The sequence below is a fragment of the Rhinatrema bivittatum genome, chromosome 3, assembly GCF_901001135.1.
Source record: "Rhinatrema bivittatum chromosome 3, aRhiBiv1.1, whole genome shotgun sequence".
NCBI classification, from domain to species: domain Eukaryota; kingdom Metazoa; phylum Chordata; class Amphibia; order Gymnophiona; family Rhinatrematidae; genus Rhinatrema; species Rhinatrema bivittatum.
Genome location: NC_042617.1, coordinates 514,017,900 through 514,037,945, shown reverse-complemented (window position 1 = coordinate 514,037,945; position 20,046 = coordinate 514,017,900). Strand labels below are relative to the sequence as shown.

The following is a 20,046-nucleotide window of genomic DNA, read 5'->3' as shown; positions in this document are numbered from 1 at the left end:
TCCGATCCTTCTCCCCCCCCCCCCCCCCGGTTACTGAAACTGCATGTGTGAAAACATTAGGCTAGCCAGCCACTCTCTCTAATCCCCTGATCCTCATTAAGCCGGCTAATGTCCTATCACCACTGTTAAAACCTGCAAGAGGAGGAGGAGAACAGGCGCAGTGCCACCCAGGGGCCAGGTGTAACTGCTGCTTTGGATCACATGGGACACTGCAGTGCTCTGCAGTTCAAAACAGGTGCCGTGCTCAGGCAGTGGAGGAAGAGGACTGAGCTCAAAGTCCTGCTGCTGCTCTCCTCCCCCTGCCGGTCTGAATCTTGGTAGGGTGAGGAAAGGATGAGAGGAGCATCATGGGCGATAATTGGGAGGGGTGAGGAGGGTGTGAAATGAACTGTATAAAAATTACATTTTGGGCTAATACACTAAGCTAGCAGAAGAAAAACAAGGAGATAGTGAACATTTCAGGATGCCTAGTTTCCTTACGTTGCACAAAAATACATGGGTAAATGGCTTTTTATCATTTCCCTCCCCATTACTACTAACCAATGGCAAAACAGCTTTCAAAATGTTCAGAGCCAATCAAGCACAGGGCAACATAAAAAATCCTGTATGATATCACAACATGCTCTGACCTCCCTGAGTTTTCAACTTTTCTTTCTTCTTTAGAGAGAGTTGACGTCAGTGGTGTGTTGCTATATTTCAAAATATTTAATCAGAGACCTGAAGGCACTAACCAAGGACAGGGCAGCCTGATGACATCACCATATGCTTTAACTTATCTGAGATTGAAACTGATTCAGTCTGTTGCTCTATAGGACAGAAAAACAAAACTAGGATACTAGGTCAGAGAAAAAATGTGAACCGGATGTCACAAGTGCTCTACTATCTGTAGGTAACCCCCAGATGAGGTACATAAAATAACAAAGGATCTGATGCTGCGGTTTTTGGTCCAGGCACCAGACTCTATAGGTTCAAAAATGAAAATGGTCAGGTATATATGGTGGACAGGGCCTGGCCCAGAGTCTAAGGGTAATATTCTCTCATGCTGGTAACGAAAAAATACCCAAATCCTCCTTTTCCCCTCTGGGGCTATCTGACTGTACCCCTGTGCCCAAAGTCTTCAATCTTCTCTCCCTTAGGTTGGAAAATTTTCACATCAAACTCACAGTCCTAGGGTTAAGCAAACAGAGTCACATTCAGTAGCTTATACTGCAAAATTATAACTTTTTATTTTTCTAGAGTTACCAGAAGAATAAAATTCATACTGAAAATCATCAAAAAGGATGAGTCACAGGATGCACAGCCGAGATAAACAGCAGTACAAAATAAACATACTTTACACTTCCTCTTCTTTGGCATAGCAATTAGGTCTTAATCTGTTTCTCAGACATCCCTGTTGTCTTAGTCTTGCTTCAAACAGTCATAAAATCCTCAGATACTCCCACAAGGTGACTGTATATTAACTAGGTCCCCTAGGAACCTACTGTGGACACACTTCAGCACAATCCATGGTAAGAGAGCCCAGCTTGGCTGGGTAAAACCAGCAGACCCACCAGGAATCACTAATCCCAAATCATTCAAGAATAAAATCACAAAACATACAGATAAATATGATTTAATGGGACACAGCTAGCATGAATTTATCCAAGAGAAGTCTTGCCTCACATATCTGCTACATTCTTTTGAAGGGGTGAATAAACATGTGGATAAAGCTGAACCAGCAGCTTTATCCACATGTTTATTTTCAGAAGGCGTTTGACAAAGTCCCACATGAGAGACTTCTAAAAAGTCATGGGATGGGAGGAGATGTCCTTTGTGGATTGCAAACTGGTTAAAAGACAGGAAACAGAGAGTAGGATTAAATAGTCTGTTTTCAAAGAGGGAAAAGGTAAACAGTGGAGTGCCTCAGGGATCTGTACTTGACAAAGTCCAACATGAGAGGCTTCTAAAACGTCATGGGATGGGAGGAGATGTCCTTTGTGGATTGCAAATTGGTTAAAAGACAGGAAACAGAGAGTAGGATTAAATAGTCTGTTTTCAAAGAGGGAAAAGATAAACAGTGGAGTGCCTGAGGGATCTGTACTTGGACCAATGGTTTTTGATAAATTCATAAATGATCTGGAAAGAGGTACAACAAGTGGGGTGATCAAATTTGCAGATGACAGTTATTCAGAGTCGTAAAATCACAAGCGGATGGTGATAAATTGCAGGAGGACCTTGTGAGACTGGAAGATTGGACGTCCATAAGGCAGATGAAATATAATGTGGACAAGTGCAAGGTGATGCATATAGGGAAAAATAACCCATGCTGTAGCTACACAATGTTAGGTTCCATTGCAGGAGTTACTACCCAGGAAAAAGATCTGGGCATCATAGTTGATAATACATTGAAATCATCTGCTCAGTGTGCCATGGCAGTCAAAAAAGTAAATAGAATGTTAGGAATTATTAGCCAAGAAATGGCAAATAAAACGGAGGATATCATAATGCCTCATTATCACTCAATGAATAGACCGCACCTTGAATACTCTATGCAAATCTGGTTGCCGCATCTCAAAAAAGATATACTTGCACTGGATAAAGTACAGAGAAGGGCATGGATTGGCTGTCCTATGAGGAAAGGCTAAAAAGGTTAGGGCTGTTCAACTTGGAGAAGAGATGGCTGAGGGGGGATATGATAGAGGTCTTTAAAATCATGAGAGTTCTAAAACGGGTAAATGTGAATCGTTTATTTACTCTTTCACATAATACAATGACTAGGGGGCACTCCATGAAGTTAGCAAGTAGCACATTTTAAAGAAATCTGAGAAAATTATTTTTCACTCAACACACAATTAAGCTCTGGAATTCATTCCCAGAGGATGTGGTTAAGGAAGCTAGTGTAACTGGGTTTAAAAAAGGTTTGGATAAGTTCCTGGAAGAGAAGTCCATAAACTGCTATTAATAATAAGGAATAGCCACTGCTTGTTGCCGGCATTAGTAGCATGGGATCTATTTAATGTCTGGGCTCTTGCCAGGTACTTGTGATTTGGATTGGCCACTGTTGGAGACAGGATTCTGGGCTTGATGGACCCTTGGTCTGATCCATTATGGCATATCTTATGTTCATATGTTCTTATGTTCTCATGTTCTCTAAATCCCACAGCCTACCTAATCTTATCTATTTATTTACAATCTACCTCATATCTGTATATTATATTTTTATGTATTTGCCACTTATGTACTCAATGCCTTGTTACATTAAATAATCCACATTAGGCCTATCTTTATGAAAAGAAAGAATATCAAATGCTTAGGAAGAAAGAAAGAAAGAAGCCCACTCCCACTCTGAGCACAAGCTCATGTGGAACACATGGCAACTTCTCCTAGAGGTCATTTGTAACACCCTTAATAAAAGAGATAGCCAAGAATCATTGCCATATATAAAAGCAAAATCACCGAATAAGCAAAACTAGAGGTTAAGTGATATAATCGGACTTAGGTAAAAGAATATATTGTTAGTGGCACAGGACCAGAATTTGGGCTGGACACCATGCAGTAGAAATCTGAATAAAACTGGATGAACAGTTCAATAGTTATTGAGGTGAGGACATACAGACAGTCCTATGAAGAATGATTTTATAGGGTTAATTTCCATACAGGAAACTAACCTCCAGATTTACTAAGACTTTTCTCCCATTCTGTGTCTATGGAAAAACACCTTGATTAATCAAGTCCTAAGTTAAAATAATTTAGATAGCCAATGATCTACTTAGGAACAGATAAAAATATTTAATTACAGATTTTCTCATTCTATGCAAAGCAAACATATATTGAAAAAATATGAGTCAAGCAGTTTAGATATACAGTATCATGTTATGTTTGAATGCAGTTATTTTTAGAAAAGCAAATGTTAGAAGATTTTTGCCTACTGTTAACCACATATGTATTTGTAAGCTAGATTACTATAACCTCAACAAACCTTCTAGGTACCATCATGTCTCAAAATGGGATTGCAAAGAGGTTTGGCACAATTTGTGGGATACCATCAAGGTGTACCTTTCCATCCAAGTACGGCAAACTCTTTCTCTTCCATTTACTCTTTACAAGATTCGAGAGCATGGTAAATGTTTCCCTACTAACATGGAGACAAATTTCAGAGTCTGAGAAGAAGAAAAAATAACCGGAAATTTAACTCTTGGTAATATAGATCTGTAGAATAGTACCTGTCACTTAAAGACATTCAGCCATAATGTGACTGGACAAGTTCACACACTCAATATGTCATTGCACAATAGGCTCACCAGATGAGTCCACATTTTAAAGGACAGGCTGAACCAGTTGTGGTGTTGCTCCACTATATACATATATGAAGCTGGAACTCTGCTTTTTCTTAGGTAGATTAAAACTACAAGTAAGGATGTGAATTTGTTTACAACGAAACTGCAAACGCAATGAATAAGGATAATTCATTTCATTCGGGGGGGGGGGGGGCCCGAAACAAATTAGGGGCCCCCAATTGAAACAAATCTTATTTGTCCATTTGTTTTAAACTAAAGTTTCGCACCTAGATCTAGGCCCAAAGCCGGGGCCTCGCCTAGGGCATAGGCTGAGGCCCAAATCAGGGGCAGTGGCCTAGGCCCGAGAATGATATACATCAAAATGTCACCATCCATTGGGGTCGCGTCAGAGTTAATTAACATTTACCAGCAGATGGCATCATTTGGCCTGCAAGTGCCGAAGAAAGAAGAGGCTCTGGGGCCTGGGCTCCAAGGTCTGGGATTGACCCTTGGCCAAGGCCCAGGTGTCGAGACCCAACCTCCTGGCTGAGGCCCCGGTGTCAGGCCTGGGTCCAGGCCTAAGCTCCAGCATCAGGATCCGGCCTCCAGGCTGGATCCCAGCTTCCGGCCTAGGTCTAGGACCCTACCTAGGCCAAGGCCCCATCATCAGGACCCGACCTCCTGGCCAGGTTGCAGTTTTGGACCTGGATCCGGGCCAAGGCCCCGGCACTGGGAACTAGCATTGGGACCCCGCCTCTGGGTCAGGTCATGGCGTCGGGTCATGGCGTCGGGTGTGGGTCCAGTCCAGAGCCCTGGCATTGGGAACCAGCCTCCAGGTCAGGCCAAAGCCTCAGCCTTGAGTAGGCTAAGGTTGAGGTGACCTACTGTACTCTTGGCCTATGCAAGGCCGAGACTTCAGCCTGGGCCAAGGCTGAAGTTAGCAGATCCCCACCCGACCAGGTAAGTGAGGGGCAGGGGGGATCCCAGCCCCAGCATTTTTCCAGGCTGGTGGGTGGTTGGGAGGACCCAGAAGGCCTCATTTTTGGCCATTTTTGGGTGTTTTGTTTTGTTTTTTAATTGTTTGATTTCTTTTTTTCTCATGAATGAAAACCTATCAAACAATCCACAAACTGAAAAAAACCTCCCAAAAACAAACTGAAAATGATTTTTTTTTTTCCCTGCACATCCCTGACTACACGTCTCTACATGTAAGAAGGCAATACCAGGATAGAGGCAGTCTGTTCTTCATGACACAGTAATCCTATTACACAGTTAGTCTCATGTACTTGTGAAGTACTCCAGATTCTGCAAGTAAGTCAGATCCGTAGTCCTGGACAGGTCTCTTACAGGTCATTAATCAAATCGCATTAAGATGTTTTTGCATGCGAAAAACGCCTTAACGCATGAGAAAAGCACCATAATACATGGTTGATGCAAATTTTTAAAAGGGGAGGGATTGGGGAGGAGTTGGGGATGGGAATTCTGTAAAAGTGGGCTGACTTTGCAAAGCCATGATATATTTTTTATTTATTTCTTTATTTTATTTATTTAGGGATTTTTATATACCGCGGCACGTTCAGAACATCACCTCGGTTTACATTAAACAGTAATGCAGCAACAGGCTTTACAATAAAATATTGAATATTAAATAAAGGTATTAAACAAAAGTATTAAACAACAACAAAAATGATACATTCAACAGGCTTTACAGACAATTTGGAACTAGAATCATTTTTCAAATTATATCAATAATATACACGTAATAGGGATAACATAAGTGTTTGGTAGAGGAACCAAAATTGATATACGTTTGGGGGATTTACAGTAGATAGATTTTTTTCTAGGGAACAAGTGCTGAATAGGACGGGACAGGGAGTAAGGGAGGGGGGAAATGGGTTATGTATGCGGCAGGTAAAGGGTCCTGTCAGTCACTGGTATGCTTTTTTGAACAGCCAAGTTTTTAGGTTTTGTTTAAATTTTTTGTGGCAAGGTTCCTGGCATAGGTCAGTGGGCATGCTGTTCCAAATAGTGGATCCTGCTATGATGAATGAGCGTTCCTTTGTAGATACATGTTTGGTAAGTTTAGGGGAGGGTATCCGCAGTTTGGCCTGGTGCTGTTTTCTTGTTGGTCGGTTGGTCTTATTGAAATACAAGTGTTCGGAGAACCATTGCATGTTTTGGTTATGTAAGGCCTTGTGTATTAGCGTAATGGTTTTGTATATAATCCTGGATGCAACGGGTAGCCAGTGTAGAGAGTGAAGTGCGGGAGTGATGTGATCGTAGTGGTGTGTGTTAGTGAGTATGCGGGCAGCTGCATTTTGTAATATTTGTAATGGTTGAAATGTATTTTTTGGTAATCCTAACAGCAGAGAGTTGCAGTAGTCAATCTTTTATAGTATTGTAGCTTGTAGGACGGTGCGGAAGTCATTTGGGTGTAGAAGAGGTTTGATTCGTTTTAGGGTGTGAAGCTTGAAGAAACCATTTTTAACAGTAGCAGTGATGAATTTTTTTAACGTAAAATGGTTGTCGATGATGATGCCAAGGCTGCGGACTTGTTGTACAGTGGATGGGCAGACTTGTGATGGGAGTGTTGTACTCATTGTGGAGTTGTTAGGAGGTGAGATGATGAGAAGTTCTGTTTTGTTGGTGTTAATGGCCAGGAAGTTATCGGTGAGTAGTTTTTTTATTTCTGTGAGGGCAGTATTCCAGGTATTCAGGGCATTAGGAAGAGAGTTATTTATGGGAATGAGGATCTGCACATCATCTGCGTAGATGAAGTGTTGAAAGCCCAGTTTCGACAGTAGTCGACAGAGAGGTATAAGATAAATATTAAAAAGAGTTGAAGAGAGTGATGATCCTTGGGGCACTCCTTGAATGATATATGATATTGCATACTTTTAACATCAAAAATACCTATACCTTTTTCAATTGCATTAAGCTGTGTGATGTCATATGCCCATGATACAATTCTTTCACAAATTCTGTTTTGGGCATTTTTAGGGAAAGGGCTTGAGGTGGGGGGGGGGGGGGGGGGGGGGGGGGGGGAGAGAGAGAGCCTCTGGGGACAGTATCATAGTAAGCAGCTATTTATGCTACTATAGGAGGCCCCCCTAGTAACTTGAGGTGAGGTTTAGGTAGTACTGTATGGCTTAGGGGCCACTTTTACATGCAAAGTGAGACGTACAAACAGAACCGTGCTCTCTTGTGAAGATTTGATGACCTTCGGAGTGAGGAAACTCACCCAAAGATGAGATTTGTGCAGTGTTCTCTCAACCTAGCTTGATGGACTCTCTACCTGGATAACATCAAGGTAGGTTGAGAGAACATTGCACAAATCTCATCTTTGGGTGAGTTTCCTCACTCCGAAGGTCATCAAATCTTCACAAGACAGCACTGTTCTGTTTGTACGCCTCACTCTGCATGTAAAAGTGGCCCCTAAGCCCTACATTAATACCTAAACCTCACTCCGAGTTACTAGGTGGGCCTCCTATAGTAGTTTGCAGGTAGGGAAATGCGGTTATGTAGATACTACTGCAAAGTGCAAAAAGTTAACCCACTTTGTGCTAAGATAATGCACATTGTGATAAATAGGATATAACCATAAAACACACCCTTTTTCCTATCATATGCAATATTTAGAGCAGTTTGATAAATCTAGGCCTTAGACAGGTGATTTCAGTTTTTAAAAAGTAGGGATAGAGCAATACTAGTGATATTTGTTTGGTCTACTCTGTGGTTCTCAAATCCTTTTCTCAAGGACATAAAAACAGGTTTGGTTTCTGGTTAACCAAAATATGCAACCCATTTGATTCTTATACCCAAATGCATGCAAATATATCTCATTGTGAAGAGTCTGAAAACCTGACATGTTTGAGGGCAGAGAAAAATGGATTTGGAAATCACAGAAAGTCCTTCTTTCTGGGAACAGTTCTTAAACATCTTAGTTTGACCTGTTTTCTGAATTCTAAAGCTAGATGTTGGGGGAGAGTCTACTTGAAAAAAAATACAGCTGTATGTTGCCAAATTTCAAACCGATGAACAGTGGTGATTTTCCTTAAGAAAAAAAGGTCCGGGTTGGTTGGTGGCAAAGTAGCAGAGGTTGGAGAAAAAGGGCAAAGAATTGTTCCTGCTCTGACTTTCTCCCCACCCCACATGAAGACCGCCTTCTCCTCTGTGCACAAAAGACAATGTCCCCCACCCCATCCCCCTCACCCCTATTGTGTGCTGTTTCTCCTCTCCCCTCCATTAATTACCTTCCCTCCCAAACAGATATAGTGGTGTACATAGCAGGCTGCCTCCTCTCTTTGGCAGCTGACCAGATGGACTCCTCCAACTGGAATGGGCCTCTTCCTTTAGTCTTGAGCACTGGCAGAATAGGCTCTGCCAGCCACCATTAGTCTCCTCCTATCTATCGGGCAGATAGAGGCGAGCGCCCGATCTCCCGACGTGCGCCCAGGCCACGCTCCTGCGCACGCGATCGAGTATTTAAATGAGGGGCTGCGGTAAAAGGAGGCGCTAGGGACACTAGCACGTCCCTAGCACCTCCTTTTTGACAGAAGCAGCAGCTGTCAGCAGGTTTGACAGCCAACGCTCAATTTTACCAGCATCAGTTCTAGAACCCGCTGACAGCCACGGGTTCGGAAAACGGACGCCGGCTATTGAGTGTCCGTCTTCCAACCCACGGGCCGCGGGCAGATTTTTAATTTTTTTTTTTTTAATTTTTTTAAAATTTTTGGGCCTCCGACTTAATATCGCTATGATATTAAGTCAGAGGGTGTACAGAAAAGCAGTTTTTTCTGCTTTTCTGTACACTTTCCCTGTGCCGGCCGAAATTAACTTCTGCCTTTGGACAGGCGATAATTTCTGAAAGTAAAATGTGTGACTTCACTGCACATTTTACTTTCTGTATCGCGCGGGAATAATAGGCCCATCAACATGCATTTGCATGTTGTGGGCGCTATTAGTTTTGGGGGGGTTGGCCGTGCATTTTCGACGCGCTATTTACCCCTTACTGTATAAGGGGTAAAAATAGAGCGTCGAAAACGCGCGGCCAAACCGGGGCTAAAGGTGCGCTCAGCCGAGCGCACCATACTGAATCAGCCCGTTTGGTAGCTAATGGTTTAGGCTCCACCACTGGAGGCCACCTCCTTCACTCTTTGGTGACTGGCAGGATGGGTTAAGTAGCGATATTCAAGCTTATACAGTTAAGTTAACCGGCTAAGTTAGATCTGTTGAATATATGAGCATTAAGATAATTCACTCTTATAAAGCACGAGAAGGCTATACATGATCATAAATGCTTCTAGCTAGCAATTTCAACTATCAGAAATAATGTTAAGAATTGGAAGATACATGGAACTATTATGGTCAGGGCAAGATCTGAAAGACCAAGAACATTCTCTAATAGAGCTGCCTGAACATTGGTTAGATCTGCAAAACAGAACCCACAGATCACTGCAGACAATCAGCTGAAAACTTTATCTCACACTGGAGTAGACGTCCACAGTACAGCACTGCTTACATTATCTGCCTAGAGAGAGTAGTCAGAAGGAAATCTTTTCGATGAGCTCATCACAAAAGCCTAAATCTTTTTGGAGCAAAGTGCTTTAGACAGATGAAACAAAAATTGAACTGCTCGGTCACAACCACACAAAATAAATTTGGAGAAAAAAGGGTAAAGAATTTGAAGAAACGAACACCTTGCCAACTGATAAGCACTGGGATTGTGTAAAAGCCAGTGGCACAGGAAATATTATGCAGGTGGAAGAATAGATTCAAATAAATATCTGCATATCATAGAAGCTAATGTCCCACAGTCAGTGAAGAAACTGAAGCTGAAAAGAGGCTGGATATTTCAGCAAGGCAATGATCCGAAGTATCCAAAACATACTACAAAATCAACTATGAATTACTTACAGCAGTGGTTCCCAACCCTGTCCTGGGAACCCCCCAGCCAGTCAAGTTTTCAGGATATCCACAATGAATATGCATGAGAGAAAATGTACATGTTATGGAGGCAGTGCATGCAAATTTTCTCTCATGCATATTCATTGTGGATATCCTGAAAACCCGACTGGTTGGGGGGGGGGGGGGTCCCCAGGACAGGGTTGGGAACCACTGGCTTACAGGAAAGAAAGATAAAGGTTTTGGAATGGCCTTCACAGTCCTCTGAATATTATTGAAAATCTGTGGGAAGATGTCAGACATTCAGTGCATGCAAGAAGAATTAGAAGCTCTGCAAAGAAGAATGGGAAAGGAATTCCAAAAGCAAGAAAAGAATCTTAGCTGGCTACAGGAAATGTGTGGAAGGTGTCACTTCAGCCAAAGGAGGTGTTACAACGTACTGACTGAAGGGTCCACAATCGTTGGCATGTGGCACATTCACCGTTCTCTTATTTTCAATCTGTAAAAACCTACAAATAGTAATTATGGTTTAAAATTTCCAGAAAGGTGCCATGTTTAACTTTGTACCAGGTAGAAGTTGTGCCACCTTCTGTTTACATTACAGATTCACTGAAATATACAATTTGTCCAAAGGTGCCTAAACCTTTGCACACAGCTGTTATGCTAAGGATTCCATAAAGTCAAACAAGATACATCAAACATACTGTATATAGATTAACCTAAGTAACACAGAAACTTAGAAACATGATGGCAGAAAAAGACCAAATGGCCCATCTGTCTAATTTATCTAGCCTTCACAATTCCCATCACTCCCTCAGATGTCCCCTGTGCTTGCCCCATGCTTTCTTAAATTCCGATACTGTTTTTGCCTCCACCACCTTCCTAAGATTACTCCTGAAAGAATCTTCTTCTAATATCTGCAAGTGTCTGAAAAACACCTAAAGCCGCAAAAATAAATAAATAAAATAAAACCCACACACACGCAAGCATTGCCTCGCATTTGGACTCTGCCGCTCCTACCTGGGAAAGCCGACTTCCTGACCATGGCAGTGGCCTGACGGCTCTCTGTGCTTTCCCAGGTGTTGGTGCCACTGTCACAGGATCATTTTTCACCTTGGGCAGGGGCACACACCAGCACCTCTGCCTATGCCACGCCCTGCCCCTCCTCCACCTCCTCCTGCTTCTGACGAGCTGACAGATCTCATCACGGCTGACAACACCGCCCGTCGCCATGGGAGCCATGCGCATGCCAACAGCTCCTCGACTACCGGTGACCCACCAGTGACACGCGCTCTCCACTAATAAGGAGCAGAGGAGAGGAGGAGCGGCAGTGCTCGCTGGCTAGGGAGTGGACACTGATTAGTGATGCTAAATAAGGGGAACCATAACGGCTCTGCCTTTGATGTGGATCGATGCCAAGTTTGAGATTAGCATGTGCTGGGTTTTAAGGACCTTATACTACAAGAGCCCCAAACTATGGACTATGTTCCAGATCCAGTCCACAGAGTTTGCTTTTTCTGCCCCACCATCCTTTTCCTGCCAATGGCCAGATCTATCCCATTAGCGCAGGTTTTACCTTTTTATTTTTTTCAACCGCAGCTATCCCACAGCTAACAAGGCTGGTAAGGGTCTCAGCCAAAGAACAAGATGGAGATCCTTCTCACTGTTGTGGCTCTCTCCAGTGAGATTTTCTCTGCTAGATTACTCTGGTAAAAGTTCTTGTGGGTTGCAGGACTTCCTTCTCTGCAGACATTCACTCTGGGGCTTGTCCTTCTTTCCCTCCCTACTCCCTCCTCCCTTCACCCACCCTCTCACTCCATATTCTGCCCAAATGTTATATTTTATGTTACCTCCCATTATTGTACATATTGTATATACTTGCAAATCTTGCTTATAATAATTTAACGCTATACTCCCCTTTATATCTTCCCCCCCCCTCAATTACTTTCTTGTTAACATGTTATTTTTGTTCTATGTTATATTTGTTCGATGTAAAGCGCCACCCCAGGCGCCTGTTTTGCGTTACACTGTGAACCGATGTGATATCATTGATGAATGTTGGTATATAAAAAACTTTAAATAAATAAATAAATAAATAACTAAATAAATAAATAAATAAATGTATGTCTCTCTGCTTCTCTTAAACTAGGGCTTCCCAAACCCTAACATTGAGGATCCTACAGCAAGTTGGATTTTCAGGATATCCACAAAACATATGAAAGAGGTAAATCTGCATATATTGTGGATACTGTGCCTTCTAAGCTGTGTGCATTTGTGCATGTACGTTCACACACATGGCAATGGAAAGATGTGGTTAGTGCAGTTAGTATAGCTGTGTTTAAAAAAGGATTGGATAAGTTCTTGGAGCAGAAGTCCATTACCTGCTATTAATTAAGCTGACTTAGAAAATAGCCACTGCTATTACTAGCAACAGTAACATGGAATAGACTTAGTTTTTGGGTACTTGCCAGGTTCTTATGGTCTGGATTGGCCACTGTTGGAAACAGGATGCTGGGCTTGATGGACTCTTGGTCTGACCCAGTATGGCATGCTCGTCTGTTCTTATGTTTTTATGCATAATTTCCATGCTGTCAGGTGAATAAAGTTGTTTGTTTTTTGTTGGTTTTTTTTACTTCCTGATTCTGCATGCTGCCATAACATAGCCAATAGAAAGGCTGAGAATGTCATGGCACCCTGCGGGCAGGCACAATGTGCTACAAGAGGGACCTGGCTGGAAGCATGGGGTCAAGAATGGAAGGCGGCAGCTTGGCCACAAGAAAGGAGAAGCAGAGTTAAAAGAACCCATTAAGCCTTCTCCCTAAAGCTGCAGAGGAGAGGCCCTGTCGGGGATGGATTCCGTTCGGGGAGAAGAGGAGAGTCTTTCCGCGTGCTATAGCATCTATCTCGTGACTCTACTGAAAGAAGGGAAGAATGCCCCGTCTGCCCTGCCTTGGTTCATAGGGCAACGAAAAGAAGGACCCCACAGCCAGCTGCTGACACCCACATTGACATCATCAGCAAAAGCCCCCTGGTGTCAGGCTATTGTTGATGACATTGTTTGAAGGTGCTAGCAGGCCAGGAGGGTCAAAAAAAGCATTTTATCGGGCTGTAGTTTGACCATACCTGGTTTAGTTGCTGGCATTATTGTTTTATGCTTGCAATTTATTAAGATGTTTGAAATGTCATCTTAAGAAATGGTGTATCCAGCAAGGAATGTTAAAGAAGTCAACAACACCCAGCAAGGAATTCTGATGCAACCTGTGCTACTTTAATAAGCTAACTGCATTTAAAATGTCCTTAAATGTTTGTCTATATTTTGTGCAAGGTTATTCTACTGTTATATGTAATATGGATTATAATCTTCTTAGCATAATTGTATTGTATTAGATGGAATCTAAATACTTTTAAATAGATGAATAAATAGAATAAGCTTCACCACCCTCCCTTCCTGACCCCATAGGAGGGAAGGGGAAAAGGATGGAACAGATACTACAGGCAGAGGTGAAACAGGAGGGGAGGGGCTGAAAGGTGAGCAAAGTAATTGGTTTCTGTTCTGATGTTAAAGCTCCAGTTTCACTTCCTCTCCCCCTGCCCCCCCCCCCCAACACCCTTGTCAACAGGCAACTTGTGGAAAGAAATAGAAGGGGAAGGGCTGGAATACACAAAATTAGGCCTGCAGCTGTCTGTGATCCTAGAACTTGGAACTCAACTTAGTGCAATGTGGGGGAAGAAGAAGGACTCAAAAACACCCAAAAGCACAAATCAGAGTTATGAGTGATATATTGGGGGGAGGGGGGGGGGAGAGAGAAGAGAGCTGGGGTCAAGGAGGGTTGAAGGGGAAGAGAATATCATAATGCCTCTGTACCACTCCATGGTGCGATCTCATCTTGAGTATTGTGTGCAGTTCTGGTCACCACATCTCAAAAAAGATATAGCAGAGTTAGAAAAGGTACCGAGAAGGGCGACCAAAATGATAACGGGGATGGAACGATTCCTCTATGAGGAAAGGCTAAAGAGATTAAGGACTCTTCAGCCTGGAGAAGTGACAGCTAAGGAGAAATATGCTAGAGGTCTATAAAATAATGAGTGGAGTGGAATGAGTAAACATTAATCAATTGTTTACTCTTTCATAGAGTATAAAGACTAGGAGGCACACAATGAAGTTACTAGGTAATACATTTAAAACTTACAAGAGAAAATATTTTTTTACTCAATGCTTAATTAAGCTCTGAAATTCCTTGCCAGAAGATGTGGTGAAAGCGATTATTGCAGCTGCATTTAAAAAAGGTTTGGTCAAGTACCTGGAGGAAAAGTCCATAAATCATTATTAAGGTGGCGCTGCAGAAATCCACATGTATCTATCCCTTGGGATCCTGCCAAGTACTTGTGACCTGGATTGGTCACTGTTGGAAACAGGACACTGGGTTTGCTGGACCTTTGGTCTGACCCAGTATGGCATGTTCTTATGTTCTTATGTACTTAGTGCTGGGATCAGGGAAAGGGATAGAGAGAGAGTGAGAGAGTGAGTGGATTGAATTGAGGGAGGGAAAGAGAGAATTGATATGCATTTTCTCCTCTCCTCCCAAACCTGCTAATTAACAGTAATCTTAAAAAAAAAAAAGTCACAATTCTAAAGTTCCCAGGAATGCCAATCCCATCTCCAGAGTAGACCCATAACTTGAAACATGTTGGCAGGGATCCAGATAACTCTGTGCCCCTCCCTTCTCCTCTTCTTCTCCAGCATGGCTTGCAGCAACAATGGAATTTAAGCACAGGGCCTATGAATGCTCACCTGCTCACAGTCCCATGCTAATTTCTTTCCATTGCTGTCTCTGAGTGGGCAGAAGAGAAGAGGAATGGGGAGTGGTAAAAAGAACTGGGGGAAGGAAAGGATCTGAGCAGGGGACCTCCCACCCCCTGTCAAGAGTGCCTATAGTTGCTAAAGACCCAAATCCAACTCTGTTAGCATGTGCCAACTTCTATCCTGTAACTCAAAGGTTTAAGGTATCCATATCACAGTGACATCACACTGGGCTGACCCATCTCTAAAGGATGCTGTAAAGTTTTCTCCAGCAACCTACCGTCCTCCAGAACTAAATACAGCAGTGAAAATACCTCAGCCCTCTGTTCTAGTCTGAATCATTAAGCCTGCAAATAATTGCTGCAAACTCAGCACAAGTGAATCAGTGACAGCTGTAATAATAATAAGCCACTGAGAACAGCAGAGCATAAATCTGTTCTGCATGATGCATGGTGCCAGGTGCAGGCACAATCAGCTTTCAGCAATACCTCTCAGCCTCCTTATGCCTAGCTCAACAATACATCCTCCAGGGATACTACATGCAGCCTAAAAAAAGAGTTCACCTCATTATTTGGAATTCTGCTGCTAAAGCAAATATACTGTTTACTTTGTATTATTTTGTTACTTCCAGAGTTTTTTTTATTGGGATGGAAAAAAAAAACAGATTCCCGTCTTGCAAGCCCACACTTGTAAAATATCTTTAAGTTTTAGTAAATTCCCTGATAATTACCAATTATCCTACTGATTAGCTTGATAGGTCAGAAATAGCACTTGATGCTGCCATGTGGGTAGCCACATTGTGATTTTGTCTTTTTGTGTACAAAAAGAAATGAGTAACTATGTGTTGTCTGTGGTTTTATTATTTTATTTAGTTGGAACTTAATGTATTTTGTTTTATGTTTTTATCTTCATATGTATGTACTTTGTAATCCGCTTTGATTATGTAAACTGCGGAATATAAGTAAACAAATAAATAAATAAAATAAGGTTTGACTCCTAGCCTAAGTTTCTGCACTTCAGGTTGGTTATGACTTTGTTTATCTATCTAGAAGTGCTATAGAAAGGATAATCAGTAGCAGTAGACTGGGAGTGCTGCAGTGGCAATAATCCAGGAATCTCTCACATATCACTCCGACAGAGATACGACAGAGATACCAGCTGGTTGCTCTTTTGAGTAATGATAACCAGCTAAACTTCTTTAGTAATTTACAATAGGAATTTGGTTTACTGAATTCACATTATTTTGGGTTGTTACACCTTAGACATTCTATTATTGCTTGTAAGGATCACTTGCAATCCTTATCTGAATAGTCTAAAGCAGAGTGTCTTTGTTCTAAACTAATTTCCACTACTAAGCAAAAATCAGGATTTTATAGGCGCCTTAAAAGTTGGTCTGAACTTAGATGCTCTGGAATTAAAAAAAGAATGGGAAAAAGATTTAGATATAGAAATTAATCCCATTGTTACTTCCAAATGTTGGAGTAAATTTCTGCGTATTTCACTTCCAAGTTAGGTTACTCAGTCTATGTTCTTTATTGCCTATAGGACATTATGGATGCCTGTCTAGAATGCAAAACACTTAGGGAATGGGGATAACAGATATAGGTACCTTTTCCCATACAGTATACCTCTGCTGTTGCGGAGCGCGTTCTCAGGCCCTGTTAGGAGCACGGAAGCGTGGTCCCATCTAAGGTAGGATGTGAGCCCTTGGGTCGTGGCACGGCTCAGGGAGGAGCCCCAAGACACACCGCGAGAGGTGAGCCAGTATGAGCATGGGTGGAGCAGGAGCAAAGCTGGACTGAAGACAAGGTGAGGATTATCCGGAACAGGAACAAGGCAGGCTCAGCCCTCCATTGGACCTACACGCACCAATGAGACCCAGCAACACAATGCTGGTCTCGAGAGTAGCCCTCCGGCCACTCAAAAGCCCTTTCAGACCTGCCGCTTGGGAACGACGAATGTATGAGGCTGGATGGAGGCTGAGGGCAGGAATATGAAGACTCAGAAGAAGACTCAGGATACTCGGAGGATTCAGACAAAGACTCAGGAAATTCAGGAGACTCGGACGAAGACTTGGATACTCAGGAGACTCGGACAAGGATTCAGGTTACTCAGGAGACTAGGACAAGGGTTCAGGTTGCTCAGAAGTTTCAGGCAAGGAGTCAGGCGAAAATACTGGGTGAGAATTGTATCGCAGCGCGCCTTACACAGCTGCCCATGGCTGGTTGCGGACCATGCTGTACGCGAAGAAGACTCCAGACGAGGTAATGGAACTTGAGACTGGAACATGATGAAGATTCAGTAGAGGTCCGCACCGGGGCACGCCCTACACAGCCACCTGTTGCGGACCACACTGAAGCGGAACAGGTTCTGGCAGAGTCTTAGGCATGGACGGAAGCAGGCACAAGGGAACTTCGAAGACCGGGACAAGATTCAAGACTCAGGATAGTCAGAAGCAAGGCATTAAAAACAGAAGTCTTCCGGAGGCTTCCGCTGCAGACGAGAAGAAGGCCTTGTACCATGAAGCACCCTACACAGCCTCCCAGGGGCTGGTCATGGACCACGACATGGCACGCCAAGCGAGGTGGACAGACGAGGGAACTGGACGAAGAGCTGAAGATGAGACGGAAGGAGTTCGGAGGAACATCAGTCATCAGGAACATGGCACCTGAGGACACGGGACATCGGGACACGAAACATCTGGAACATCAGGAACAGAAGACAGGTGACAAGGGAGCTCCAACGAGAGACGAGACCAGGGACATCAAGGAGACGAAGTTCAGGAACATGAAGAACACAAAACGAAGATCCATCAAGGCACAGGAAGACCATAGAAGACCTGGATCCACAGAAGTCCACATACACTGTGAAGACTGGATCCAAAGGCACTGAGGAACAGCAGTAAGGCCCTTTAATAGGGCTGATCCAGGAAGTAGGTTGATGATGTCATCCATTGGGGGCTGCGGGCTTTTCCCGCCGCTGGACCTTTAAATATCGAGATGAGGCACGCGCCCGCACCTATGGTGAAGCCAGGAAATGGAGGTGCATCGGCGGCATCCCTACCAAGTGGGAGGCCCAAAGGACAGCGGCATCGGCGGTGGCAGCCCTGCCGTGAAGAATGAAGCAGGCAGCAGGAGCGGCTCCGCACCACAAAGACTCCCGCTGGCGGCGCTAGGACCGCGGGGGAGCCAGGAGCGACACGGCTCGGCCTGCCGAGGAACGACGTCGGCAGCGGCCTGGCTGGCCGCGTTCGAGGAAGGTAGTGGGGGACTGCCCGCACCTGTCACAGGAAGGCTCACAACATCTGCCCAGTTTGAGTACTTTTTGGGAGAAAGTTTAGGAAAGAATCTGTGCGGTCTTACATCCTCAAGAGGAATTATCCTATAGAATAATTATTTGGAAATCTTTAGCAATAAATGAAGACCTTTTAATTAATAAAAATAAGTTGTTGGATATTTTATCTGAAGCAATAAAGATGATTTTAAGTTATTGGAAAGATAAAATTATGTGGTAGAATACTTTACTCAAGTTACTGGTGGTTTGGAATACTTTATTTAAGATATGAACTGGCAGCTGCTGAAAGGATTGGGAAATTATCTGATTATAAAAAAACATGTGGGATCCTGCAATGCTTTTCACTACCTGAAACACTCTGTAAAACTTCATAATGCTGTAATCAATATTAATTTTGTCTCACTGTTTATATGAAGTCTATTTTCCCATTATTGTTAATGTTGTGGAAGCTAATATTGTTTTCAACAAATTATCCATAAAGAATTATCAACTAAAACATAAAGAGATACCAGCTGGTTGGGTGAAGGCTGCACATGTATCTGAGTATGCCTACATAAGCATCAGGGAGGAGGATATAACAGGTGTTGAAGAACAGATAACAGAATGTCATTCTCCAGACCAGACAACAAAGTGTTAACATTCCCTGGTATGTGAGACCTCACCCTGTAGGAGAATGGGTGGGTCTGCAAGAGCTTCTAGATAGGATGTAAACCTGTACTAGCACCAGAGTTGAGTCTCCATTTTCTTCCCTGCCTACTGTGCTAATCACACTAGCATAATCACCTGTATAGAACAATCAGGTCTATCCAGTACCGAGCGGTAGGAAGAGCTGTGTTAGTGCCTGCGGCACCCGCGGTTGCCGCACACACAGTGCAGCTCACCTACCGCTCGATCCTGAACACTAATTTTATTTAAATGTAAACCGCGTCCGTGAAGCCTTAGGCCCGCGCAACCCATTTTACTGGATAGAGCGCCTATACAGTATCCTGGGTGCGCGGGCCTAACGCTTCACGCCACGCTGGTATCTGTCATTTCAAATGTCATTTGAAATGACAGATACCAGGAAGTCGGGACTGCCAGAAGCAAAAAAAAAAAAGTTGCTTCGAAACGAAAAAACCAAAAGCAAAAAGTAAGTCGCTTCACTGTCAGTGTCTCTTCTTCCCTCCTCCCGGAGCAAGGCTGCTTTTCGCGCCCTGCTCCGGGAGGAGGGAAGAAGAGACACAGCGGCGAAGCAACTTTTTTTTTTTGCTTCGCCGCTGTCAGTCTCTTGCTGACAGCGGCGAAGCAAAAAAAAAAAAGTTGCTTCGCCGCTGTGTCTCTTCTTCCCTCCTCCCGGAGCAAGGCTGCTTTTCGCGCCCTGCTCTGGGAGGAGGGGAGAAGAGACACAGCGGCGAAGCAACTTACTTTTGCATCCCCGACCTGACCCGACTTACTTTTGCAGCCGTCCGGCCATCTGAAGAAGATATCGTGGCTCCTGCCTCCCGGAGGAAGATGGCTGCCAGCATGGGGGAAAGCGGCCCCTGTGCATTCAATTGGCTGCTCAAGACGTGACGTCACGACGTTTGGCGTCACGGCATGTGACGTCACGTCTTGAGCAGCCAATTGAATGCACAGGGGCCGCTTTCCCCCGTGCTGGCAGCCATCTTCCACCGGGAGGCAGGAGCCACGATATCTTCTTCAGATGGCCGGACGGCTGCAAAAGTAAGTCGGGTCAGGTCGGGGATGCAAAAGTAAGTTGCTTCGCCGCTGTGTCTCTTCTCCCCTCCTCCCGGAGCAGGGCGCGAAAAGCAG

The 20,046-nt window shown here is 43.7% G+C and overlaps 1 protein-coding gene across 3 annotated transcripts in view; it reads right to left on the bottom strand.

The window, feature by feature from the left end:
* Positions 1-20,046, bottom strand: part of EFR3B (EFR3 homolog B) — a 455,199-nt gene that overhangs the window by 298,541 nt on the left and 136,612 nt on the right. The window contains exon 1 of one of the 3 annotated variants that reach the window (XM_029596198.1): positions 11,181-11,337. The exons of the other annotated variants lie outside the window; for them this stretch is intronic. Coding sequence (XP_029452058.1) covers positions 11,181-11,205 — 25 coding nt within the window. The 5' untranslated portion in view covers positions 11,206-11,337. Of the gene's footprint in view, positions 1-11,180; positions 11,338-20,046 lie in introns of those variants that run through there. 3 annotated transcript variants of the gene reach the window in all.